The sequence below is a fragment of the Peromyscus californicus genome, unplaced genomic scaffold, assembly GCF_007827085.1.
Source record: "Peromyscus californicus insignis strain IS unplaced genomic scaffold, ASM782708v3 Scaffold_11__1_contigs__length_118956290, whole genome shotgun sequence".
Lineage (NCBI taxonomy): Eukaryota > Metazoa > Chordata > Mammalia > Rodentia > Cricetidae > Peromyscus > Peromyscus californicus.
The window spans coordinates 117,622,187-117,648,681 of record NW_026294402.1 but is presented as its reverse complement, the minus strand read 5'-3'; the positions used below and the strand labels follow the sequence as shown (position 1 = coordinate 117,648,681).

General features: G+C 41.0%; 1 protein-coding gene across 1 annotated transcript in view; it reads right to left on the bottom strand.

The window, feature by feature from the left end:
* Window positions 1–26,495, bottom strand: part of Kif15 (kinesin family member 15) — a 61,841-nt gene that overhangs the window by 9,456 nt on the left and 25,890 nt on the right. The window contains exons 12-30 of the mRNA XM_052725366.1: window positions 25,229–25,305; window positions 24,803–25,012; window positions 23,587–23,764; window positions 22,000–22,141; window positions 20,937–21,078; window positions 19,489–19,686; window positions 17,859–17,966; window positions 17,294–17,399; window positions 15,177–15,342; window positions 13,701–13,851; window positions 13,461–13,546; window positions 12,233–12,302; window positions 11,656–11,742; window positions 10,208–10,312; window positions 9,145–9,267; window positions 6,209–6,355; window positions 4,726–4,827; window positions 4,249–4,413; window positions 2,094–2,200 (exon numbers count right to left, since the gene is read on the bottom strand). Coding sequence (XP_052581326.1) covers window positions 2,094–2,200; window positions 4,249–4,413; window positions 4,726–4,827; window positions 6,209–6,355; window positions 9,145–9,267; window positions 10,208–10,312; window positions 11,656–11,742; window positions 12,233–12,302; window positions 13,461–13,546; window positions 13,701–13,851; window positions 15,177–15,342; window positions 17,294–17,399; window positions 17,859–17,966; window positions 19,489–19,686; window positions 20,937–21,078; window positions 22,000–22,141; window positions 23,587–23,764; window positions 24,803–25,012; window positions 25,229–25,305 — 2,470 coding nt within the window. The remainder of the gene's footprint in view (window positions 1–2,093; window positions 2,201–4,248; window positions 4,414–4,725; window positions 4,828–6,208; window positions 6,356–9,144; window positions 9,268–10,207; window positions 10,313–11,655; window positions 11,743–12,232; window positions 12,303–13,460; window positions 13,547–13,700; window positions 13,852–15,176; window positions 15,343–17,293; window positions 17,400–17,858; window positions 17,967–19,488; window positions 19,687–20,936; window positions 21,079–21,999; window positions 22,142–23,586; window positions 23,765–24,802; window positions 25,013–25,228; window positions 25,306–26,495) is intronic.

Genomic DNA, 26,495 nt, shown 5'->3' with positions numbered 1-26,495 from the left:
AGGCAACATCTTAATTCTACACCACACACTTAACAACTAGTTATTGAAAGATACACTCACCAGCACCCTGTGCTTTGCACTTTTTGTTTTACTTTGATTTTATTTGTGGTACTGGATATTGAACCTAGGGCCTTAGGTATGCTTAGCAAGATGCTGAAGATGCCTTGGTCTGCCTAGGTTGCTTTCCCTGAATCATATTGTGAAGCAGAACCAACTGGTAGAAACGCTCTCTTTTTCTGCATCTTGGTACCTTATTTACCTAGAAACTGTGGTGGTTTTAAAGAAAATGGCCCTCAAAGAGAGTAGAACTATTAAGAGGTATGGTTTTGGTGGAGTGGGTGTGATCTTGTTGGAGGAAGTGTGTCACTGTGGAGATGGGCTTTGAAGTTTCATATTTGTTCAAAGCCACACCCAGTGTTTCAGTTCACTTCCTGTTGCCTGCAAGATGTAGAACTCTCAGCTCCTTCTTCAGCACTAAATCTGCCTGCACACGACCATGTTCCGTCATGATGATAATGGATTGAACATCTAAAACTGTAAGCCACCCAATTAAATTTTTTTCTTTGTAAGAGTTTAGAGGAAAAGAACTTTAGTATGTGGCCTAGAGATCATTCTTGTGATAATCTGGTGAAGAAAGTGGCTGCCTTTTGCCCTTGTCTGAAGAGTCTGCCTGAGGCTAAAGTGAAGAGTTTGGATTAATTCCGTTGGCAGAGAAAATCTCAAAACAGCCTAGTATAGACTCTGTGGTGTGGATATTAGTGGTAACTCTAATGAAGATTTATAATGAAAAGGAGCAAGTTGAGCAGGGTAAATTACAATATGAAAAATTTGAGGAGAAAAGGAGCACAAGGAAGTGGAATGGAGCTGAGTCCTGTGGTTCAAGGAGAGAAACAGATGAAGAAATGGAATAAAGGGAGTGGTGACCTCAGGGCAAGATTCCACCCAGCTAAATTTCCAATTTGTGAGAAGGAATTAGAGAAAAGCCATATGTAGTGGTGTATGCCTTTAATCCCAGCACTTGAAAGGCAGAAGCAGGTGGATCTCTGTGAGTTTGAGGCCAGCCTGGTCTACAGAACAAGCTCCAGGAGTCAAGGCTACATACACAAGAGAAACCCTGTCTCAGAAAACCAAAACAAAAAACGAAAAAGCCAGGTGTAGTGGCACACGCCTTTAATCCCAGCACTCAGGAGACAAAGGCAGGTGGATCTCTGTGAGTTCATGGCTATCCTGGTCTATATAATGAGTTCCAGAACAGCCACAGCTACCTAGTGAGAGCCTATCTCAAAATCCCTTCCACTCACCCCTTCAAAACACAAAAACAACCTCCCCCCCCCAAAAAAAAACAAACCCAAAAACTTTGAAATGGAGGTAATTTGGTTCAAGTATTTCACATCTTCTGAATGTACTCCAAATGCTTAGTTCGCAGAGCGGGTAGGTGTCTTATCCTCCAATGGTAGAAAGCCACATGCTTGTAGAGCCCCAAATTAACACTAGTGCTGCCACGACAGGCTGCAGACGAACAATACTGGGACTAGGCCTCACCATTACAATAATCAGGAAAAGCCACAAACTGTACCCTGCTGGAGACCAATCAGAATTGAGACAAACAAGTACTAAATGCTCTAGAACATAAAGGATAGCTTCCATCACTTTTGTATAAACTGCCAATTTCCTTGCAGCAACGCCAGTACAAATCCCTGTTTGACAAAACTTTGTTGCCTCATTCCTGTCCAATCAGGAGTTCATCCCATCTGAACCCAGAATTCCCCTACCTCGAATCCTTTACTCCTTAAAAACCCTGCCTCAACTGAGCTCGAGGCTCTCCTGATCCAAACGCTGTGTGGAATGGACGGGAAGTCCAAGCTCGAGCTTGCAATACAGGCTCTTTGTTTTTTACATGCGAACTCGGACTCCTGGTGATCTCGGGGGGGCTCATGACTCGGGCATAATACCCTTATTAGACAACTCAAAACCAACCACGCACTTCCCAGGTCAGGGGGATGTCCTGTCTGGTAAAGCCCACATTATCCTCATTCACTTAAGGATGTGCAGGCAGACCAAGTCCAGCTGGAGGACTTCTGGCTCTTACTCACCCACTGTCCTGCCTTGTAACATCATCCAGCTGGCTTTGCAGAAGCCAGTTTTTCTCTTTTAATTGCTGAGACTCCAGGCGCAGATTTTCCATTTCACACAACTGATCCTGAGAACACACCAAATAATTTTTTTTCAGAAAAACATCAGACTGGGTGCTATTTTACTTCTCAAGGTTGTGAATGAAGCTGGGTGTGGTGGCACACACCTTTTATTTTAGCACTTGGGAGGCAGAGGTGGGCAAAACTATATGAATTTGCTGGACATAAGGAGTTCCAGGACAGCCAGGTCTATGAAGTGAGACCCTGTGTCACCCCCGCCGCCCCCTCCCCCACTTCCCCAAAGAAAAGGTTGACTGAGACAGGTATTCCTTTTTACATTACTCTTTAAGTACAGCACTGAGTGTTACTGGATTAAACACAGTTTGTAACAAGCTCTTGTAAGTCTTAGAAATGTGACTCATGAACATGCTCAGTGTCTTAAACGGTTTAAGCATATTGAAAACTGGTGCCATAGCATACACTCAAATTAGATCCTCACTTATAGCCAAGTATGGTGGCATATCCCTGTCAACCCAGCACTCAAGAGGCTAAGGAAAGGAGGACCATGAGTTCAAAGCCAACCTGGTTATATAGCTATATAGTGCTGTGGAATAATGCTTTTGTACACTGGTTTAATAAAATGCTGATTGGCCAGTAGCCAGGCAGGAAGTATAGGTAGGATAAGCAGACAAAGAGAATTCTGGGAAGAGGAAGGCTGAGTCAGGAGACGCCAGCCCACTAACCAGGGAACAGCATGTAATGGTACACAGGTAAAGCCACAGAGCATGTGGTGACATATAGATTAACAGAAATGGGCTGAGTTTAAATGTAAGAGCTAGTCAGTAGTAAGCCTGAGCTAATGGCTGAGGAGTTTTAATTAATATAAGCCTCTGTGTGTTTACTTGGGTCTGAGCGGCTGCAGACTGGGCAGGACACAGGAACACTTCTGGCTACAATATAGTAAGATCCTATCTCAATAAGGTGAAAGGCAGCTGGGGAGATGACTTAGTGGATAAAACACTTGCCCCACATGAGTGTGAGGATCTGAGCTTGAGTTCCCCAGAACCCACTGAAACCTGGTACAGTAGCACATGTCTATAATTCCAATGCTCTTTACATTGGGGGTGGAGGTGGTGGTGGAGGCGGTGGAGGTGGTGAAGGTTGTGGTGGTGGTGGTGGTGGTGGTAACAGAATCCCTGTAAAGTCTGTGGGTCAGCTAACTTCTGGTGCACACAGCAGCAAACAAAATGGAAGGTGAAGGCTGATGCCTGAGGTTGTCCTTCAACTTCACACACATTCTGTGGTACACATGTCCACACTTGTGCATTAAACACACACAAAAAAACCACACACTGCATCATATACAGACACATAGTCAGAAGAAGCACGGGAGAGGAGAGAAGGAAAGAAGAAAAGTTAAACCTAAAACTATGGGGCTGGGAAGATGGCTCGGTCAGTACAGTGCCCGCTCTGAGACCTTGCCTCAAAAAGTAAGGTGGAAAGTGATAGAGAAACACATGTGATGTTGACCTCTGGCTCCCACAAGCACATGCACCTAACACATATATGCACACATTTCAAACTGTGTTGAGATAATGTGCTATAGGTGTTGAGCTGGCAAAGATTCAGCAGTTGGACAGCACTATGAGGTGAAATTCAAGGAATCAGATCTCCTATTCATTGCTCATGGCAATGTGGCTGGTAGAGACTATGATACTATTGTGTAAAACCCCACAAGGCAGGGGAAGGGCACTTACAGAAAAGCTTTAAAAAGGAAGGAAAGGGTGCTGGAGAGATGGCTCATTGGTTAAGAGCACTGACTGCTTCCAGAGGACCCAGGTTCAATTCCCAGCACTCACATGTCCCAACTGTCCATAACTCCAGTTCCAGGGGACCCTCCCACAGACATACATGCAGGCAAAACACCAATACACATAAAATAAAAATAAATAATTTTTAAAAAAGGAAGGACAGGAAACTGGGAGTTCCCAGGGATAACAAACTAGACTGCAAGCAGTCAAGGGTAGGAGGAAGACTCTATGAAAAAGTTCTGACCTTTTGACCTTGGATCATCAACAGCTGGGAGGAAATTCACAGAAAAAAAAAAGTCATGTACCTTCATCTTGAGGATTTCAGCATTTCTTAATTCTCTATCTTCATTTAGCTTTGTTACAAGGTGTTGCAAAAAAGTCTTAGAGGCTCGTCCATCCTCTATCTCTTGTTCTTGTGTTTCCAAGAGTTTTGCCAAATGAGCTTGAAAATGTGGAGGTGTTTTGGGACTCTGAAACAAAAATCATACTTCATCCAAATGCTTGATAGTGCACATGATGCTATGCAGATCTCATCTGTAGTCTATACACCTGATAAAATGTGCATTTGTATGTGTATGCCAAGCCCCTAGAGAAAGGCCATTTAGCTTATTTTTTTTAATTCCTATCCAAGTAAAACAAAAGACGTTACCAAGTAGAAAGCAGACAGGGGGTGTTAATGAAGAGCTTTTTCCTTAAAATTATAAGGAATAACATTAATTATTTACACATTTTTCTCATTTGAAAACCTGATTATTCTGAAAATCACTTTTTTGGAAAGGTACCTGTGGATACTCGGCAGCAGAATCCATCACCTGCTCTAGTTGTCTCATTTTGAAGTTATATTCATTCTTCTTCTGTTCTACTTCCTCTTGGTTTTGGTTTAACTGGCAAATTGAACAGATAACAGGTTACAGTTTAGAAAATAATTCAGAACACACAGTCCAATTAAAAAGAAAAGCTTCCTCACTGACAACCATCAGAGAAAAGCAAATCAAAATCACAGTGTTATCTCCCTGTTAAGATGAAAGAGATGTGGTAGTGGAAGACATGGAGAGACTGTACTGCTTTGGACGTGTCAGTTAGTACAAACCCACCACAAAGGGAAAAGTCATCCCTAAAACAAACTGGAACTCCCACATGGCCAGCAATCTCAGTGCTGGATCTATATTTGGAGAAAACGAAATTGTGCATGTGTGTGCTCACATATGTGTGGGAGTGAGTGCACTTGCATGTGTCTGACCTGTGGAGGCCAACTGCTATTGAGGCAGTTTCTCAGTTCACTGCTTCAGCTGGTCAGTGTGCTCAGGGGAATTCCCTGGTTCTGCAGTTACCAGAGACTGGGGAGTTAAAGAGCCCTGGATGAGAAATGTCCATCAAAGCCTACCAAACTCAGACAAAAGTAAGTTTTTGAGACCATGCAATATATTTTGAGCACAACCCAAAAAAAAAAAGGATAGTTCAAAACAGGAAAGACAGCAGTTTCAAAACTGTATCACAAACAAAATCCTAAGTGAAGTAATGGATATATTAACCAACTTGATTTAATCATTATATAATATATCCAAACATCAGAGCAACACATTGTGGCAGATGAGATGCCTGATGCCTGTAATCCCAGAATTCAGGAGGTGGAGGTAGGAATATTATCACGAGTTTGAGGACAGCCTGAATTATAGAATATCAGGCCAGTCTGGGTTGCCTATGAGCACCAGGCAAGCCAGAGCTACAAAGCAAGATTGTTTCAACCCACTCCAGTACAACCTATCAGTATAAACCTCATAAATGTATCCAGTTATTTGCTGTGTAAAAAAGAGATTTTATTCTGGGTGTAGTGGCACGTGCCTGTACTCTCAGCACTCTGGGAGGTGGAGGCAAGAGAATCATGAGCTCAAAGCCAACCTAGGATAAATAGTGAGACCCTATCTCAAACAACAGCAAAAAAAGATGTTTCTGAAATGTATATGCGTGTACAATTTATTACTTTGGAGAAGGCTATAGTTTTGTTTTAACATCTTACTGTTTTCAGTCACAACCTCATGGCAGACACTGCTGTCATGTGTCAAAGACCCAGGGCAGGGAGGGAAGTCGCTAAGTGAGACTCACACGAGGAAACTCAAGTTCACAGTCCATGGTGGAATACCAGAGTCTCTAATCAACCCATTTGCCTATTTTCTGTACACAGAGAACTTAGCCAAAGCAGGAATTCAGGACAACCGTACCACGCTGTCCCCTGCTGGTGTCTGAGGGGCTCAGTGTGCCACTCACCTTGTGCTGAAGCTCCTGGATCAGCACCTCCTTCTTGGTCAGCTCTTCCTGGGCAGACTGAAGTAGCCCAGAGTGCTTTTTTGAGACCTCTGTGAGCATGTTCAGCTGCTCGGTGGCATGGGCCAGATCTTCACACAGCATATCCCTCTGTTAGGGAGCAATGTCCAAAGGAAGCATTTCTTAACTGTGTCATTTGTCTCACAAATCATTACTATAACATTACTACAAATGATTAAAGTTAGCAAAGTTGTATATAAAAATCTTTAACATTTCTCCCCTCTGGCTTATGTGCTAAACCACTCCAAGACAACCCAAGCAGTGGATACACACGTGAACAGGCCTAGGGGTAATTTCAGTAGATTCAGTCTCCTATGTGAGGCTGGGTAGTAGCCTCTTCCCACTCAGGGTTTTAGAGAACACCCAAAGTGCAGAGCTTACTTAATGTCCTACTAATTGAGTTTTATGGGCTTGTATGTGTATAATATTTGCACACGCGTGTGCCGTGTGCGTGTGTGCGTGCGTGCGTGTGTGTGTGTGTGTGTGTGTGTGTGTGTGTGTGTGTGTGTGTGTGTATGTACATGCCTATGTGATGTGTACAGATGTCAGAGATCATGTCAGGCATCTCTCACTGAACTTAGAATAAACCATTTTGGCTAGACTAGCTGGCCAGCAAGCACCCTGGATCTGTCTGCCTCTATCTGCTGGAGCTATACTCTATGGTTACAGATTTAGGTTGCTAAGCCCAGCTTTTACACTTGCTGAGGATCCAAATATGGTCTTCATGCTTATGCAGCAAGTACTTTATCAACAGAGCCATGTCTTGAGCCTGACTCTGCGTTTTTACATCCTAGAATGTAAATGGCTGTTAAAGATGTCTCCAGCCCAGGCAGAGAAGGGCTGCAACAAGTCACCATGGCACCGGCGATTGAAGACTCAGAGAATTAGGTAGTGGAAAGTGACTTACACAGCATAGGTAGTGATCATATCAGAGCAGAATCTGCTCATCCTTCCTTCCCATATGGACATGTGCACAGTTTTTAAAAGGATGATCTCAGGGTTGGAGAGATGAGCAGCTGTTAATAAAGTGCTGTTCTTGCAGAGGACTTAATTTTGGTTCCCAGCACCCACACCCAGCATTTCATAACCACCATAAATCCTGCTCCAGGAAATCCATGGAGCACTTTAAGAGTACTGCATACACCCATACATACATATAATTGGGAGGGGGGGAATCTTTTAAAATAAATAAATAAATAAATAAATAAATAAATAAATAAATAAATAATAAAAAAGAGGACCCAAGGGGCTGGAAAGATAGCTCAGTCAATAAAATCTTCCCATGTATGCTAGTTAGATTGTTAATTTGATACAACAATCATCTAAGAAGAAAGTCTCAAGTGAGGAACTCTCTAGATTAGAGTATGTCTTCAGGTAAGCTCACTGTGGGGAGCATCATCATGAGGCATGCTCGCTAATCATGAACCTGTGTTCATGATTAGCCAGGGAGTGAGCTATCATGCAGCATTCCTCTATGGTTTCTGCTCTGACTTCCCTCAATGACAAACAGAAATGTTCCTCTCTAACTTGTTTTCAATCAGAGTTTTATCACAGCAACAGAAAGGAAACTAGTGCAATCATGAAAATGAGTTCAGTTCCTAACACTCATGTAAAAGGCTGGGCATAATGGCATGCCACTAATCCCAGCACTGGGAAGGTAGAGACAGGACGATGCCCGGGGCTCACTGGGTGGGGGGTGGGGGTGGGGCCCTAGATAGCCTAGTCTAATCAGTGAGTTCCAAGGTACAGTAAGAATTTATCTCAATCCACACATGCAAGCATGCTCACTTGCTCGTGCACACAGAGGAACTTGCTACGCTAAACTCTCCCACAGATTCACTCTTTCTCTCAGGTGAATTCTGTTTCAACTTTGGATACATCATAACTGAACACACAACTAGATACTTTAGTTGACTTGCAGTTTTTTTTATATGTACTTTATACTTATATCTGGATTCTCCCTCTCTCTCTTCCTTCAAGACAAGGTCTCGTGTAACCCTGGCTGACCTGGAACTTCCTATATAGACCTACTTTGGCTTCCCAAAATAGTGGGGTTAAAGGCAAATATTGCCATGCCAAGCTCTCATCAGTTTTTAAAAATTGGGATTTGAATTGGAATTATACAAATTTCTATGTCTACAATAATTCTGTATTTTCCTTTTCAAGTCTTCCTTTTCATCACTTGGAATCTCTCTGGTATCCTAACACTTGCTAAATTTTCTCCTTAAGATTCTGATACTTTTTTTTTTTTGTGAATAGGACTTAACAACTTAAAAAAAATTATTTATTATGTATATAGTATTCGATCTGCCAGAAGAGGGCATGAGATCTCATTACAGATGGTTGTGCGCCACCATGTGGTTGCTGGGAATTGAACTCAGGACTTCTGGAAGAACAGCCAGTGCTCTTAACCTCTGAGTCATCTCTTCAGCCCCCAGGACATAACAACTTTTACTGCTGATTTTTCAACAATAAAATAGTTCTCTCCTTCCTTCCACCATGTGGGTTCTAGGGATTAAAATCAGGTCATCAGCTTCAGTGGGAAGTAACTTTACCCTCCGAGTCATCTTGTCCGCCCCTAAGTATCAATTACTCCTTTTAAAAAGAGTCTTTTAGTTATTCATTAAAAACATCCCTACATAAATAAACATACTGTCAAGTAACAAGGCACAAAAGAAAACAGAAATTTCTAGTACAGCACCTGAGAAGCAGAGGCAGGGGAATTCTATGAGTTCAAGGTCAGCCTGGTTGACACAGTGAGTTCCAGGACAGCCAGGGCTACACAGAGAGGATCCTGTCTCAAAGAGGGAGGCAGGCAGGCAGGCAGGGAAAAAGAAAAAACAGAAAGAAAAGGAAAGTGTCACGTTAATAATACCTACCTCAATATCCTCTGAGAGGATTCTCAGTCTGAGAGTTTCTTTCAGTTCCAGGATGTCCACCTCCTGTCTCCTCATCAGCTCTCTGCTCTCCTCCCTGTCGGCCACAGCAGCAGTGTATTTGCACTGTTGAAAATAAGGTCATGGACAAGAGCTTTCACTGGTCATCTGTACACCAAAGCAACTTAGAAGTGATCTCAGCTCCAGGTGAGGGCCAGATTAACAAGCTAACTCAGCAACACCTGGTGGTTGGTTTTGTTGTTGTTTTGAATTTTGTTATTTTTATGTGTGTGTATGTATGCAAGTACACATGCATGCCAGGTGTATGCAGGAACCCACTGAGGGCATCAAATCCCATTCAGCTGGAGTGACAGGTGGTTGTGAGATGCCCAACGTGGGAAATGGGCCAGGTCCTCTAGAAGAGTAGCAGTTGCTCTTACCACGAAGCCATCTCTCCAGCCTCACAAACTCTTGTTAAATGAAGCAATAAGAACTAGTGTACGTGACAAAGAAAAACAGGACAGTTACAAAGGTGCTAGAGAAAACCATCTGGCTTTGTCATCTCATTGGAGACTGCTTATGAAGATAAATATGGAGCAAAGCAAGCTCCTTTGGAGCAAAACAGATAAGGATGAAAATCTTCACCTTGATCCAAGCAAAGGAGCATCCACATTCAACTTAAGAAACAGCTACTTCAGGAAATGGTGTTGAGTCTCAGATCAGGGACACAATTCCATATAATAAACACCTGCAAGTTTAACTAAAACATGTTTCTTGAGGCAAATAAGGAACCCTACTTCAGCATTAACTGTTACTGGCAATACCCAGTTTATTTCTAATCAGTGGATCCTGAATGGTGCAGAGAATACTATTCCAAGACAAAGACCTGGCACAGAAATGCTGCTGTCCAGAAGTGTGTGCACTGTACATCTCAGAAGTCCTCTGTGTGTTAATTTCTACAATCAAGCTTACTCTACCACAGAATCTTTTTACCTGTTGGGACAGCTACCTGAAGAGCTTGTGAACTGTGCCATGCTCAAGCTCGGCATCCTGTGAGTCAACTTACGTTTATGTCCTGTAGTTCTTGTTTCAGGGTGTCTATGGTTTCTGCTTTTTCACCACCTGATGTTCTTAACTCCTGGATTTGGTTCATGAGATTAGTAACAAGTTCCTGACAAGAACAAAAACATTATTTTCAAAACCAGTGACATTATGGAGATCATTTTAAAAGATGAACTGTTGCAGTTTGAATGTGAAATTTTTCTCAGTCTAATTTGAACACTTGAATCCCAGCTAGTGGTGCTGTTTTGGGAGCGTGTGGACCATTTCAGAGGTGAGGCCTCGATGGAGGATGTGGGTACTAGGGTTATAGGCAGCACCAGTCCTACCCAAGCTCTCTGTGCTTCCTCTTAGGTGCTATGCAGGAAGCAACTACAAACAGCTCCTATCAACATGGAGTCGGAAAAAATCTTTCCTTCTATAAATTTTCTGGGGGAGTTGTTTGGTCACATCAATAAGAAATGTAGCTAACACACAAACCATTTCTGTTTCATAAATGCAACAAAGGAAGTCAATTTACTTTAGCAAAGCATTATGTAACACTCTACCTTTCACAATTTTTTGTTTGTTTGTTTTTGTTTTTGTTTTTCGAGACCCCTGTGTAGCTTTGAGCCTTTCCTGGAACTCACTCTGTAGCCCAGGCAGGCCTCGAACTCACAGAGATCCACCTGCCTCTGCCTCCCGAGTGCTGGGATTAAAGGCGTGCGCCACCACCGTCTGGCCTTTCACAACTTTTTAAAAAAAATTTTCTTTTTTCTTTTTTGAGACAGGGCTTTACTAAGCTCAGGTTAGCTTCCAAATATTCATGTACCTCAGGCTGGCCTCTTATCTACTGCCCTTCTTGCCTCAGTCTCCTAACAGCTGGTGTGATAGGTATAGACCATTATGCTCATTTTTATATTTGGATAGACAAATATTTTATTATTCTGGCAAAGTCAGCAATAAAGATTTGAGACTTATTGTATCATGAACTTACAGTCAGTGAGAAAGTATCAAAATAATATCAGCATTCTAGCTGAAAGGGCAGGATGTGTTACATAAGCTCTCTAAAGGAACAGTGTATGCTGGACATAGTGGTGTACACCTTTCATCTCAGTGTTAGGGAGGCAAAGACAGGTGGTGGATCTCTGTGAGTTTGAGGCCAGCCTAGTCTACATAAAAAGTTGCAAGCCATTCAGGACTACATAGTGATACCTTGTCTCAAATAAATAAATAAATAAATAGAAAAAATTAAAAAGAGCCTGAATGTGCGCAGAGCAGACCGTTTTCAGTTACCATGGAGGTAAGAAATGGTACAGGAGACAGGAATGACATGTCTGTATCCCAGAAGCTGAGGTGGTTTCAAAGCCAGCTCGGGCTACATAGAGAAACCAAGGCTCTAAAATTAAACATACAACACCAACAGTAAAAATAAAGAAACAAAATGCAGAAGCATAAAACTCAAACTTTCTCTACCTTGTCAGAATCTCTAGACTTTTCCAGAGAACTGATCACATTTTCAGTAGCAAGCAAGCTTTCTTCTAGTTTCTGTACTTTTGCCATCTACGGGGAAAAACAAATAGTTTTAGAAAATAATTAAAAACAACAAAAACAAGCTGACAACTGTTTTGCATATTACAGAGTCTATATTAACAAGGTCTGGAGTGGTTTGTGGTCTCTATTAAGTGAGCACCAGCAGCTATCATTATCGCCACCTGGAAGTCAGAAAGGGTTAAAAGTGACCAAGTGTGGTGACACAAGCCTTTAATCCCAGCATTCTGTGAGCTGGAGACCAGTTTGGTCTACAAAGCAAGTTCTGGGCCAGCCAGGACTACCCAGAGATACCCTGTCTCAGAAACAAACAAACATGATCTAGGAATGTATCTCATTGGTAGAAGCCTAAGTTTAAACCTTAAAAACAATAAAAACCTAGTCAAAATTTCAGTCTTATTGTTAGTGACTTCTAACACTGAATGCTGAAACAGTTTTTTTTTTAGACTTCAGGAATAAAAGTTACCAATTTCCAATTCTAGACTCAGAATAAGAAGCTGACCTGCTGCTCACATTTGGCCATCTCTTTCTGTTTCTCCTGACGCACAGCCTCAAGAACTTTTAAGATTTCTCTGGAAAAGAAGAATTAAGTAAACATGAACTGAGTGTGCACCTAGAAGAAATTAAATGCCATACAAATGAAGTCTACTAGGCAAATCCTGAGTTAGAGAGCATATTCCCACGGAGGTCAGAAAGGTGAATGCATCTGTTAACAACTATTTAGTAAGGAATTATTTTTGTGCCACAACTCTACTTTTCCTCAGTGTGTGGTATTTGATAACCCAACACACAGCACACAGTATTTACTGCCATCTGTCTGAGATAGAATGTGAAGTCCATGACCACAGGGATGTCTCATTTACTGTTTCACTCTACATATTCTAGCACCTACAGCACAGACCTGACTTATTGGATATGATTAAATGTTTGCTGTCTATATCCCAAGTAGGGGCATGCTCTAACTTCACTGTGTATCGGGGCCAAGAGTAATCATAAAAAAATCACTGTAAATAGTAACTGAAAAACAGTTCTTCTCCCTAGTGTGATCATGAGATCACTGACAGACTCACTGAAATAGAAAGAAAAAGAACTCGGAGAGGGAGAAGAGAGACTTAATGAGATTTTTGGGGGAAAAAAAAAGAATAAAAAAAGATTGACAGAAACAGAAATAAAAGTCACTCCCTACCCCCCAATAATAAAAGGATAATCAGAAGCCTGGTGTGGTGTCTATCAATCTCAGCACTCAGGAAGCAGAGGCAGGCAGGTGAATCTCTATGAATTCTAGGTCATCCAGGACTACATAGTGAGACACTGTCTCAAAAAAAACCAAAACTAACAAACCAACCAACCAACCAACTAACCAACCAACCAACAACACCTCCCCCAAAAATAAAACAAACAAAAATATAGTCATATAATTCATACTGTGACTTACAGATGGCCCTCACTCTGATCACTATCAGCTACTTGTGTAGAAGTATCGCAGCTACTTAGCTACATCCGCAACTGAAAATAACTCTCCACAAGGTGTTAGTAAGAAAAGCACAAGTTGAAAGCTGTGCACAGTGGTGCATGTCTGTATTTCTAGTACCTGGGAGACCCAGGCAGAAGGACTGCAGGTTTAAGGCCAGCCTTCACTAGACAGTGAGATCCTATAGTCCCCCAAAGCAAGATAAAGAATGTAGTATTGAACAATATTCTAATCAATGGGAAGAATTAACAGCACTCACTTAGAGCTATTTTCTTTATCTTCTTCAAATTGTAATGACAATTTGTTGTTGCGTTCTTTTTCTGCCTCAAAAAGCTCCATCAAATTCTAAAAGACAACTGTGTATTAGGTTTGAAGTGACAGGAGTATTAGGCAGTTAACAAACATCAAGACTGTGGTTGGCAAAGGAAGTCAGACGATACAGGACAGGAACCACAGATCCAGGATACATCCACCAGTTATAACAATGCTCATCACTTACATGCAGATCAGACTTCAAAGTTTCATTTTCTTGTTTGCAGTTTTGGAGCTTTTTTGAAAGTTGGTCAATTTCAAATTTCATTACTTCTTGTAAGTTATCATAGGAATCTTGTAGGCAGGCTTGGCTCTCAAGAAGCTTTTCATTTTCTAGTCTTTACCAGCAAGATATTTTAAAATGGAAAGTATAAATATTTGTTTCTATGAGTCAGATTTTCTGAAGTTCAAGTTTTCCTATCACAAACCATTTACATTTGTCAGAGAGCTGTCATGGTCTTGTGTGGAATGAAATGCCTTGGTACTCATGTGAGGACCACTAAACCAGAAGATATGGATGGAAAGGGAGTGATAGCCTGAAGCATCTCTTTCACATCCTTGTTCATGTGGTTAAAGGATTGGCAATTTATTAGCTAGCTGACAATTGGTGATGAGGCTCATGAGAGTGTTTCTAGCCAGGCACTAGCCACTCAATTTACACATTTTGTCAACAATTCAACACCAACCACTTATGACAATGTCTAGCTCTAGGAAGATGTGATAGAAAATATGGCTTCTTCCTAAGCAAGAGAGAGTATAACCTCAGCAAAGAACTACTTGTTGCTTGTTCAGTTACACCACCTTGCTCCTTTCCCCAACACACTGCATCATGTGCAGTATCCAGTGGTCAGCCAAAAAAAGAGCCAATAATCTCATCTCTGAACCATGCAAAACAGATGTCTTGTCTTATACACCGCTAACCAGATGAAGAACCATATGCTGTGCAAATGAAGGAGGGCAGAAGCAGCGAATTACAAAGGACAATGAAGTAGCTGCTAAAAGATGAGAAGTAGGCAGAGAGGGGAACATGTACATGTGTTCATGGTGTAAAGAATGTTGACAAGTAGGCAAAAATCAGTAAGAAACAGATGGTAGTGCACTCAGAAGCATGAACAGCCACTGAGTGTCAGAGAATAAGCAGTCCAGTAGAACCAGGGACACTAAGAACAATTACATTTTGACCAATATATTTTTTTTTACCCCCACCCTTGACCAATATATTTTAAAGGCTAGGATAGACATTGCTTTTAAGATAGCATTTAAAAACATAGCTCAGTAGATTCTTTACACTATTGATCTAGCTCTAGTCTCATAAATAAACAAACGAAATCAAGACTTGATGAGATTAGGCCAGATGTTGTGGCACATGCCTTTAAAAAGCCAGCATTCAGGAAGCAGAATGAGTTCCAGACTAGCCAAAGCTAAATAGCGAGATCCTGTTTCAGAAAAACAAAACAAACAAACAACAAATCAGAAGTCCTAAAAAAAATCACAAAGCCAGTTTGTGGTGAAGCCAATTGGATTAAGAAAACATGGTGTACTTGTGACAAATGATTAATAAATTACGTTACTGGCTTTTGTAATGTGTGTTGGGCTTATACTACTTCAAGCAGTATTGAGAACAACCAAACAGGCACCTTGAAGCAACAGAGAACAACTCTACCTGGTGTTGTCCAGCTGAAGCTGAACCTGCACATGCCTTTCCGAAAGCTGGTTTAGTTCTTTCTCTTGACTCTCTTTGAATGTGCTATACTCCAGTTTCACCAAAGAAAGTTCTTTGTCAGCAGAATGAAGAACAATTCGCAAGTCATGTACCTCACATTTCAAAACTGGAAAACAAAGAAATCAAGGTCTCAACAGGTCCCTTTACCAGTCCTTTGTAAAAGCAGGCAAATAAATATGACCTTACCGCTGCAAGGACAAACATTAGCAACTGAACATTAAACACTAAGATTTCTCTTTTCCTCCTCTCCTTAGATCACGGCTGCCCTCCATTTCTTTTGCCCTAGGCTGGCTTTATTCTTACTATGTAGCAAGGATAGCCCTGAGCTCCTCACCTTCCTGCTTCCACTTCCTGAGTGCTGGGATTACAGGCATGTGCTACCACACCCAGCTGTTCCAACATTGCTACTGAAACAGGAAGAATTAACATCTGTGTTCCTCATTTTTAGGCCACTTGACATTTTAAGAATTTTTTTCCCTGTAGAACATGCAACAAAACTATTAATATGAAGAAAAACTTGTGATATTTAACATATCTGAAGCAGTGTAGTCTTAGCTGTTGAAAACGCTTTAGTAATATAACAGAGCTTTTCAACATGGGTTAAACACTTCTAGTCTCAAAAGGAAACTCCAGCTGAAAACTAGATTAAGAGACTTTCTAGTACTTCTAGTATTACTACAAACTACTGAAAATATTTTGGAGACAGGGTCTCATGCATCCCAGGCTGACGTCCAACTTGCTGTGTCACTAAGGATGACTTTGAACTTCTGAACCTCCTGACTTCATCTACTAAGTGCTGAATTTCCTGGCTTATCTGAAAATGCTTTGATGAAGAGAAAAATAAACTGAGAAAGGTGGGAATGGCACCCTACTCCTAGAAATGTATATAAATAACATATGCTTTTATGCTTTACTTTGTCAATATTAGTGCAACTCAGCTTTCAAATGAAAGACACTTCATTCCTAAAGTACTTTAAACTTTGTGTGTGCATGTGTTTGTACATATTCATATGCTGTGGGATGTTCTGTATGGCAAATGTGTTGCTCTGATTGGTTGGTAAATAAAACACTGATTGGTCAGTAGTCAGGCAGGAGGAAGTATAGGCAGGACAAGGAGGAGAATAAAGTTGGGAAGTGGAAGGCTGAGTCAGAGACACTGCCAGCCACCACCAGGACAAGCAGCATGTGAAGATGCCGGTAAGCCACGAGCCACGTGGCAAGGTATAGATTTATGGAAATGGATTAATTTAAGCTATAAGAACAGTTAGCAAGAAGTCTGCCATGGCCATACAGTTTGTAAGCAATATAAGTCTCTGTGTTTACTTGGTCGGGTCTGAGCGGCTGTAGGACTGGTGGGTGACAGAGATTTGTCCTGACTGTGGGCCAGGCAGGAAAATTCTAGCTACATTCATGTGTGTGTGTATAGATGTCGGGTGCTTCCCACTTTCTGTGTGAGACGAGGTCTTCCACTGGCCTAGGGCTTCATCAAGTCGGCTAGATCAGCTGTCCAGGGACCTGGAGCTGCCCCTTTGCCTCCCATCTTGACATTACTGGGATACCAGATTTGTGTGTGACACCATGCCCATTTTTTTATGTGGGTTCTAGGTTCTGAATTCAGGTCCTCAAGCTTATAAGGCAATGGAGCCATCTCCGAGCTCTTAAATAAATGTTAAGTAAACACTTATAACATTTATTTGTGAGTAATCTTGAAAAAAATTTGTCTTATAATCCATTTTCTTTATTATACCTTTTCCTTTATTATACCCCCCCCCCCCCCAGACAGGGTTTCTCTGTGTAGCTTTTGGAGCCTGTCCTGGAACTCACTCTGTAGCCCAGGCTGGCCTGGAACTCACAGAGATCTGCCTGCCTCTGCCTCCCGAGTGCTGGGATTAAAGGCGTGCGCCACCACTGGCTGGCTATTTATTATACCTTTACCATGAAAATTCAAGACCAATTATCTAACAATAAACAAAACAAGCAACCCCTTAGAATAGAAAAAAAAAAGTTAATTTAAATGATCAAAAAAGATACTAGTGTCCTCAACTATCCAAACTTACAGTCATTCTTAGTCTGAGTATCCTGAAGCTGTTTTTCAAGGTCATTCAACTGTGCAAGCCGCTCTTGTTCCTGTTTGGTCCAATCACTTCTTTCTGAAGAAAAAAGCTTTGGGAAAGAGTAAATATACAGGAAGAGTATGCTAAAACAATGCATTCGTTTCTGTATTTAATGTCTAGTTATAAAGTCAATGACAAGACAAAACTTGGGTGTTTACGAACTATAATGAAGATGACTGACACAATCCAAGATCAGTACAAGAATGTGGACAAATCATTTTGATTTCTTCCAAACGAACAGTCCACTTGTATACCTTACCAAACCAGACAATGAATGTCTGTCTCACTATCAGAGAAGTATAAAAAGGTGACCAGTATTTGGTAAGGGAATTTTCAATGGCAATGTTGTTTTGGGGGGCAAACAGGGACAGAATGAATATAAATTTATTAAGGAAAAATAAAAAGAACTTAAGAGTGGGAAGGGGTCCAAGAGAGGAATATCCTCATCTCACAGTACTTTGTTTTCATGATATTTCAACATTTTCTGAGGCTATGCTCTGACCCTCACCTCTTGCATTTGTGTAGAATGGTGCTCTAGTTTGTCAACATGCTGTTGAAGTTTCAGGTTTTTATGCTCTTCTTCATCCAGCTTGACTTGAAGAGCACTCAGTTGTTCCTGCATTAGACACATTTCAGTCATCAAAAATGCCTTTAATAGAATTTTAAAACTATTAATTTTTTAAGTTTTATGTACGGATGTTTTGCTTGCATGTATGTCTGAGTGCCAATTGCATGCCCAGTGCCCACAGGTGCCAGAAGAGGGTGTTGGATCATCTGCAACTGGAATTACAGAAAGTTGTAAGCTACTAGGTGGGTACTGGGAATTGAACCTAGGTCCTCTAGGAAAGCAGCCTAACTGCTGAGAGAACTCTCCTGCCCTATTTCTTTTTGATTAAAGAGACAAGAAACTAAAGTAAACTCAAACCCTTATAGAAGCAAACATAGCAAAGGACTGTTGGAGCCAGAAATCACCAAAAAGTTATTCTGATCATGCCTATGTTTCAAAATTATATTTGTGAATGACCAAAATGGATAAATTCAATCACAAAGAAAAGTGGTTAATATTCAACCCTGAATTAAATTACAGAGCCCTAGTCAGACGTGATGGAGCATGCATTTAATCACAGTACTAGGGAGGCAGAAGCAGGCAGATCTCTTGAGTTCAAGGCCAGCTTGGTCTACACAGGGAAACCATGTCTTGAAAAACCACAAAAAGAATATAGATAGATAGAGGAGATGGATGTAGGAGCTGGAGAGATGGCTTGGTGGGTATGTACATATGTATATAAAATGTATGTATAAAATAAATTGTAGAGGCCTCTAGAGAACTTTGTAAACTTTAGAAGACTTAACCACTGAGCCCTCTAGAGACTATTTTATAGTTCTTTTTTAAAAAATGATTTATTTATTTTCATTTTATGTGAACTGGTGTTTTGCTTATAGGTATGTATGTCTATGTGAGGGCATAAAGTCCCCAGAACTGAAATAACAAACAGCTGTGAGCTGTCATGTGGGTGCTGGGAATTGAACCCAGGACCTCTGAAGGAGCAGCCAGTGCTCTTCCCTGCTGAGCCATCTCTCAGCCCCACCTCTAGAGTCTTTTAAGAAGCTTCCTCAGTGTTGCATGGGTTATTTTCATCACAAGGGCTTCTCTGGCCTGGAACAGGAAAGAAATTCAGATTTCGGGTGTCCATTCCAACTTTTACTGGACAAAGGAGCAAAATTTAATTAACAAACCAATAGGATCTCAATGAAATCAAAACTCAAGTTATTTCAAATACATTAAAATCTCCCTAAAATTTGATCTATATAACAATTTGCTAAAGAATAAAAAATGAACTAAAAAAACAGACAAGACAGAAAACTTTATATATGTAAACATAAAAATTTTAGGGAGTTGCCGGGCGGTAGTGGCTCACAACTTTAATCCCAGCACACAGGAGGCAGAGACTGGCCAAACTCTGTGAGTTCGAGGCCAGCCTGGTCTACAAAGTGAGTTCTAGGACAGTTGGGGCTACACAGAGAAACCCTGTCGGGAAAAGCAAAACAACAACAAAAAAATTATCGTGAGTTACAACTAGCAGACAAATTTTATTTAAATGAACATTCAATTATTTTTTCCTAAAATTAAGTATCACCTGCACAGTTCGCAGCTCCTCAGAAATGGCCTCCAAAGCTTGTTCACTCATCTCAGGTGGCACTGGCTCATTTGATATATCATTATCTAAACTGCTAGAGTTCTGTGTGTGCAGAAAGCCAAAGCTCCCCACCTCAGGGCTTGATTTTGGTACCAGTCTAGAACAGAGTTGATAAGCCTTGGTTGGAGTGGTAATTATCTGCAGATCAATGATTGTGGAAAGAATCATTAATACAAAGGGAAATATCTAGAGATTTTATGAACAGGAAAAATTAAAATTTTATTCGAGTTATCAAGAGGATGTGTTCTTAAAGTATTGGATAGAAAAGACCAAATGGAAATAAACCCATCAGTCAGTACAGCTGCATACAGAGTTGTAACGAAGTTTAAAAACTGGAACGTGAAGCTGGGCATGATGATGGATGACTGTAACCCCAGGATTTATGACGCCTGCCTCTGCCTCCTACCAAAGGCCTGTGCCACCACACCTGGCCTAAGACTCCTCTCTGCATGTTACAAAAGCAAACGGCAAAGCTGGGCATGGTGGCACACATCTGTAATCCAAGTACTCACAGGGGCAGAGACAGGAGAATCAAAGTTCAAGGACAACCTAGGCTACAGAGTGAGTTTAGGACAGCCTCAGCTATCATGGGACCCTGCCTCAAAGAAAAAAAAAAAAAGGAAAAAAGGTTTGAATGTCTAAAGTTAAAGACAAAGTAGAGCTGGGCGGAGGTGGCGCATGCCTTTAATCCCAGCACTCGGGAGGCAGAGGCAGGCGGATCTTTGTCAGTTCGAGGCCAGCCTGGGCTACAGAGTGAGATCCAGGAAAGGCGCAAAGTTACACAGAGAAACCCTGTCTCGAAAAAACCAAAAACAAAAAAAAAAAAAAGACAAAGTAGAATTTGATCTCAAAAGTTTTATTCCTCCTCGACTTTGTCACTGGAGTCTATCAAAACACGCTAGTGTTTTGCTATCTGTGTTTGGAAATAACCTTTATTAATAAAAGAGACAGGTCTTGCTGGACAGTGGTGGCGCACTCATTTAATCCCAGCACTCAGGAGGCAGAGCCAGGTGGACCTCTGAGTTCGAGGCCAGCCTGGTGTACAGAGTGAGATCCAGGACAGGCAGCAAAACTACACAGAGAAACCCTGTCTCGAAAAACGAGAGAGAGAGAGAGAGAGAGAGAAGAGAGAGAGAGAGAGAGAGAGAGAGAGAGAGAGAGAGAGAAGGGAGAGAGGGAGAGAGAGAGAGAGAGAGAGAGAGAGGAGAGAGAGGAGGAGAGAGAGGAGAGGAGAGAGAGAGAGAGAGAGAGGAGAGAGAGAGAGAGAGGAGAGAGAGGAGAGAGAGGAGAGGGAGAGGGAGAGGGGAGAGAGAGAGAGAGAGAGAGAGAGAGAGAGAGAGAGAGAGAGAGAGAGAGGTCCAATTTAAATAGAAACACCAATTACCCACCTTAAGTGTTTCAGCATGTATTTTATTCAGCTGAGAAACTTCCTGGCGTTTGCAGGCTTTTGTTGCTTCCAAAAGGTTTTCGAGATTGAGGTTTGCTTTTTGCAAAGACTGAAGCTCAGATTCCAGTTCTAGCTGCTTTTTCCTAATAGATGTTGTTAAGACTTAGTCCGTCAAGTAATCAGTAACGTCAAACATCTTTAAGTACACTGCAGTTTATGCTCTCAACAGAGCTCAAGTTCAAGTCAGTATATTGTCCCTTTCAAAATTAACACTTCTCTATATTTTAGGTTAGGATTAACTGCTGTGAGATGTTCTGTATGGCAAATGTGTTGCTGATTAGTCAATAAATAAAACATTGATTGGCCATTGGCTAGGCAGGAAGTGTAGGCGGGACACGGAGGAGAATAAAGCTGGGAAGTGGAAGGCTGAGTCAGAGAGATACTGCCAGCCGCCACGATGAGAAAGAGCATGTGAAGATGCCGCTAAGCCACGAGCCATGTGGCAAGGTATAGATTAATGGAAATGGATTAATTTAAGCTGGAAGAACAGTTAGCAAGAAGCCTGCCACGGCCATACAGTTTGTAACCAATATAAGTCCCTGTGTTTACTTGGTCGGGTCTGAGTAGCTGTGGGACTAGCAGGTGAGAGAGATTTACCCTGACTGTGGGCCAGGCAGGAAAACTTTAGCTACAATTAACCTTGGTTATAGTATGAATAATAATTTATAGTTTATCCTTTTACACAATGAGCATCAAGTAAGAGTATTAATAAATCTCTAATTTCTAAAAAAAAAATCTAGATTTAGTTTATAACTGTGATTTAAATTTGGTAAGGAGATGAACTAATTCTGCAAGTTCAATTGACACTCAACAGGTGAGTTAAACATTAAAACATTTGTATGATCTACTATCAAATATATAGTAAAGAGCTACAAGAAGAAAGTGCTTTTTCTGTGCACCAAAACAAGTTAGTTGCTAGAAGGGTTATATTTAAAGTAACATGCCAAATTATTAATATAAAGTACTAAGAGAGCAGGTGATGAGCATGTGTATTTGCACTTTACCGAGTTAGCTCTTTGAACTCTTCATATTCTTGCTTTGAATTATTCAGCTCTGTTTGAATTTCCAGGAGTTGTGCTTTTAACTTCTCAGTGTTTGTGAAGAAATTTGGTTCTTTTAGTGCTTTAGGAGAAAATCCTTGCAGACCTATTAAGAAGGAAACCACTTCAGTCTTTGAAAGACAAAGAAATAACGTAACATTTTTCTAAGCTCTCTTCCAGGTTTGTTTTGAGTCCCAAGAATAAAAAATGGACTGGCAGGCGAGTCCTAGAATTATGAGAACACAGATGTCAGCAAGAGACACAGAATATACCCTCAAGGGCACTGAAAGTTGTGTTCAAGGAGCAGAGACAACAGGATGGAGAAATGTAATTAAGACAACGTGTATCCATTTATCCATTCCTTAGGACAAAGAGCTAACAGTTACTAATGAGCAACAGGCATGGTGCGAGACAGAAACATCTGCACAGCTGAACTTGTAAAAATTGGTGCTACTAGCCATTGTGAACAAGCAATGAAGTATTTGGGAGAGAAAATTGATAACAAGGATAATCCTAACTTTGCATATAAAATCATGTTCCTCCACACTCAAATAACTGTGAATCTTCTTTTACTAAGTCATAACTGAATAATAAAAGGATTAGACAAAGGAAATGTAAAAGGCAAGACAAAAAAAAATCAGTTTTTTGTTTTTTTTTTTTAATTTTTAAAATTATGTATATATGTGTATGCCTGTGTTTGGATGTGTGCATCTGAGTGCAGGTGTCCAAAAAGGCCAGAGGTGTTGAATCCCCTGAAGCTGGAGTTACAAGAGATTGGGTGCTGCCTCAAGTGTGTTAGGAACCAGACTCAGGTCCTCTGGAAGAACAGTGCATTGCTCTTAACCACCCAGCCATCTCTCCAGCCCTGCTTTCAATTCTTTTTTTTTTTTAAGTTTGTTTTCTGCAAGAGGTTTATTGGGGGAGGGGAAAGAGAAAGGCCATCCTGGAGTGGGGACATAAGAGAGGCAGACAGACAGACAGACAGACAGAGAACAGGTAAGAGAGCAAGAGAAGAACAAGAGAGCAAGAGGACTGTTACCGACGGGCAATTTTAATGGGTGCATGTGTCACACAGGGAAGTTTGCAGCCCACTGCTAACAATGGAAATGAGCAGCACCTGGCAACAGGTGACGCTGTAACTACCACTGCCTCCTAGGGTAAGGCAGGCTGGTCAGAGCCTGTCTCAGCCTCCCCAGTCAACCTTTTAACTTGTGAGTTCTAGAACTCAGGTTCTCATGTTCACACAGCAAGCACATTACTGACATTATCTTTCCATTCCTACACACTCTTTCTTTAGTTTTTGGTTTGTTTTTTTTAATCCTATGTGTATGGGCGTTTTTCTTGCATGTATATTTGTGCACCATATGTATGCCTGGTGCCCACCGAAGTCAGAAGAGAGCATCAGATTCTCTGTTAGAATGGAGTTACAGACAGTTCTAAGCTCCATGTGGGTACTTGGAATTGAACTTGGGTCCTCTGGAAAAGCAGTCAGTGCTTTCAACCACTGAAGTCATTGCTTCACAGCCCCTTCTCACAACAATCACTTCTTACCTTTGTCATTTTTCTCTTTGCTAGACACTTCAGAGAAAGCCTTTTCTAGTCTTGCAACAGCCTGGGCATCTATTTCGTGGGCTCTTTTCACAGGCTCTAATAATTTCAGTCTTCTATTTTCTTCCCTGAGGGAATGATTTTCCATAGCATACTTTGCAACTCTGGGGTGGTGCTCCACCTGTGACATTGAGAAATTACACACTTTGTGTATTCACAAAATTTCCTAATGAACTGGTATCTCTAAAAACCATTCAGAAATTCTAGAACACAGTAATACTGTTTGTACTCTATCTACTACAGCCTCCATAGAAAATCACTTGGTAACTGGTGGGTATTTCAAAATATGTTTGTTAAGTTGCTTGCAACTTCCACCCAAGCCACCTAGAAAGGAAACCTAGAGGTGTGCAAACAGGAAAACCTCTTCACACAAAGGAAGGCTAAATTAACATACTTGAGGTTGTAGCTCAGTAGCACAGCAAGAGCCTAGCATGCAAAAGGCTCTGGGTTTGATTCCCAGCACAGAAAAATAAATAAAAAGAGTAAGGGGATGGAGAGATGTCTTAGCAGTTAGAGACTGCTTTTTCAGAGGATCTGGGTTTAACTTCCAGCACCCACATGGCTGTAACTCCAGTTCCAGGATATCCAACACCCTCTGCTGGCTTCCCTGGGCACCAGGCATACACACAGTAGTACACAGACATACATGCAAGCAAAACACCCTTACACATAAAATACAAGTAAATAAATCTTTAAAAAGAGGAGGGAGAATAAGGAGAATTCCTGTCTACTGAGACTGAATTGCCCTCCAAAATACATTAGATAGCAAAGTTCAGGAAAGTATACAAAATAAATGGAAGTAAAAATATTTAGCCTATTGATTGGACATGTATTAAACATACTGGACACAAAACAGTTTGTTAAGTTATTTTGGTTTTCAAACTGAGTGTCTCTGTTACCTACTCATCCTTTCTAGGGAAAAGCAGAACTTCAAAAAGCTCAACTCTACAGAGACTAGGGTAATGACAGCTGCTGCAGAGTACAAATCACTGGTTTTTCTGTCGTCAGCTTAAAACTTGGAAAAGGGGAAAAGAAATTATGCAACTCACGTTGCCAGTCAAATTCACTTCAAGCACTGTATTAAAGAACCAGTTACTAGTGAACATTTTAATATGCTTTAGAGCTCCTTCCTAGAAACAAGCAGGTGTATTGCACTCACTTGTTCTCGAAGAGTCTGAATCTCATCCCTCAGTTCTGACAGCAGACGGTCCTGTTCCTCGGGCAGGAAGCTTCCCCGTGCCTCCTTCTGAAGCCTCTCTAGACGCATTATTTGGTCCTCTCGGAACTTCACAATCATTTTATTAGACTGAATAAACTTTTCCTTTTTCAGGGTGAGGTCCTCTAGCTGGGAAATTTTTTCTACCAGAGACTTAAGAAATTCATGATTCAGTTAAACATGAAAAATAATTCAGGTTTCCTAAATTCTCATAAACCCAGCAGGTTGTATTAACTCTAAATTCAAAGGCAAGGAGCCTTTTCCTCACACATCCAGTACTATGTGTTTCGCTCACTGAAGTAATGAAAACCAACCACAACATGGAAGTTCAAGATGTTCTGAATCCCTTTTCCCAATTAAATTTCCTACCTTCTTTTCCTGTTCAGATTTCTTAAAGAATAGCATTGCTTCCAGGAAATGTTCTATGTAATTAGTCTTCTCTTTGTCTAAAAAGGGGGAGGGAGCAATATGTTAATTTTTCAGTACTTAAACAGTTTTTATTTCTGCCAAATGATCTAAAGGAGCAGACTCTCATTATTGTTATCAGTTTCACATTAACTCTCTCAGTAAACTGGCTGTTCTACAAAGAAAACAAGTTTCTCTTTATTTACTTAGCACAAATATAAGTGATGAAAGAAACAGAAATGGGTTTTTTAAAACAAAACTATAGCCTAGGCTGGCCTTGAACTCATGGCAATCCTAAGCCTCTCAAATGCTGGAATTATAGGCATCAGCCACCAGAGCTAGCTTAGAAATGAGTCTATAAGGAAACTGAAGGAGATCCACATGTGCCTTTTGAGATCTAATACAAACTCTTATTTACTGAGTGCCTCAGTCTGTAGCTCTGTAGTATAGGCTAGCCTAAAACTCATTCTGTAGCCTAGGCTAGTCCAAATCTCACAATCTTGCCTCAGCTTCCTGAGTACTGAGAGTCAGGTATATAGACTATGCTTAGTATAATGCACACTCTTGTTTTCTGTTTGTTGGTGTGGTTTTGTAAAGTACTGGAAATCAAACCTAGGGTCTCACACATTTTAGGCAAGTGTTCTACTATCAAAACACACTCCCAGCCCCAGATTATTTTTTCTTACAGTTTTATAGATATCAAGTTAATTCTACTAGCTATTCTTGTTTGTTTGTTTGTCTTTTTTGTTTTTTCAATACAGGGTCTCTCTGTGCAGCCTTGGCTGACCTCTAACTTGCAGAGATCTGCCTGCCTCTGCCTCCCAAGTGCTGGGATTAAAGGCATGCACCACCACCACCTGGCAGCTACTAGCTATTCTTTAAAGAAGCATTCCTTGTCCTAATGAACATATATAAATTGTATATGCTCAAACAGAATCTTGGGAGTGATCAAATGAAATCAGTTAAACAGGAAAAATAATTCAGTTTCCCTAAATTATCATAAATCCAGCATATCTCTTTCTAGCACTTACTAGGGATGAATTACTTAAAATCATTGATTCCCTTTCTTACTGCACCTCATAAAACATCTGATTCAAAGAACTACCCTCCTACACAGGTGAAATAAGGAGGAGAGTATGTGACAAATTCGGGAAAGCCTCACTGTACTTTGACCATCTATCCATCTCACAGCAGAAGTTCCTGACCTAACATTCTCATCAAGTCTTCCCCA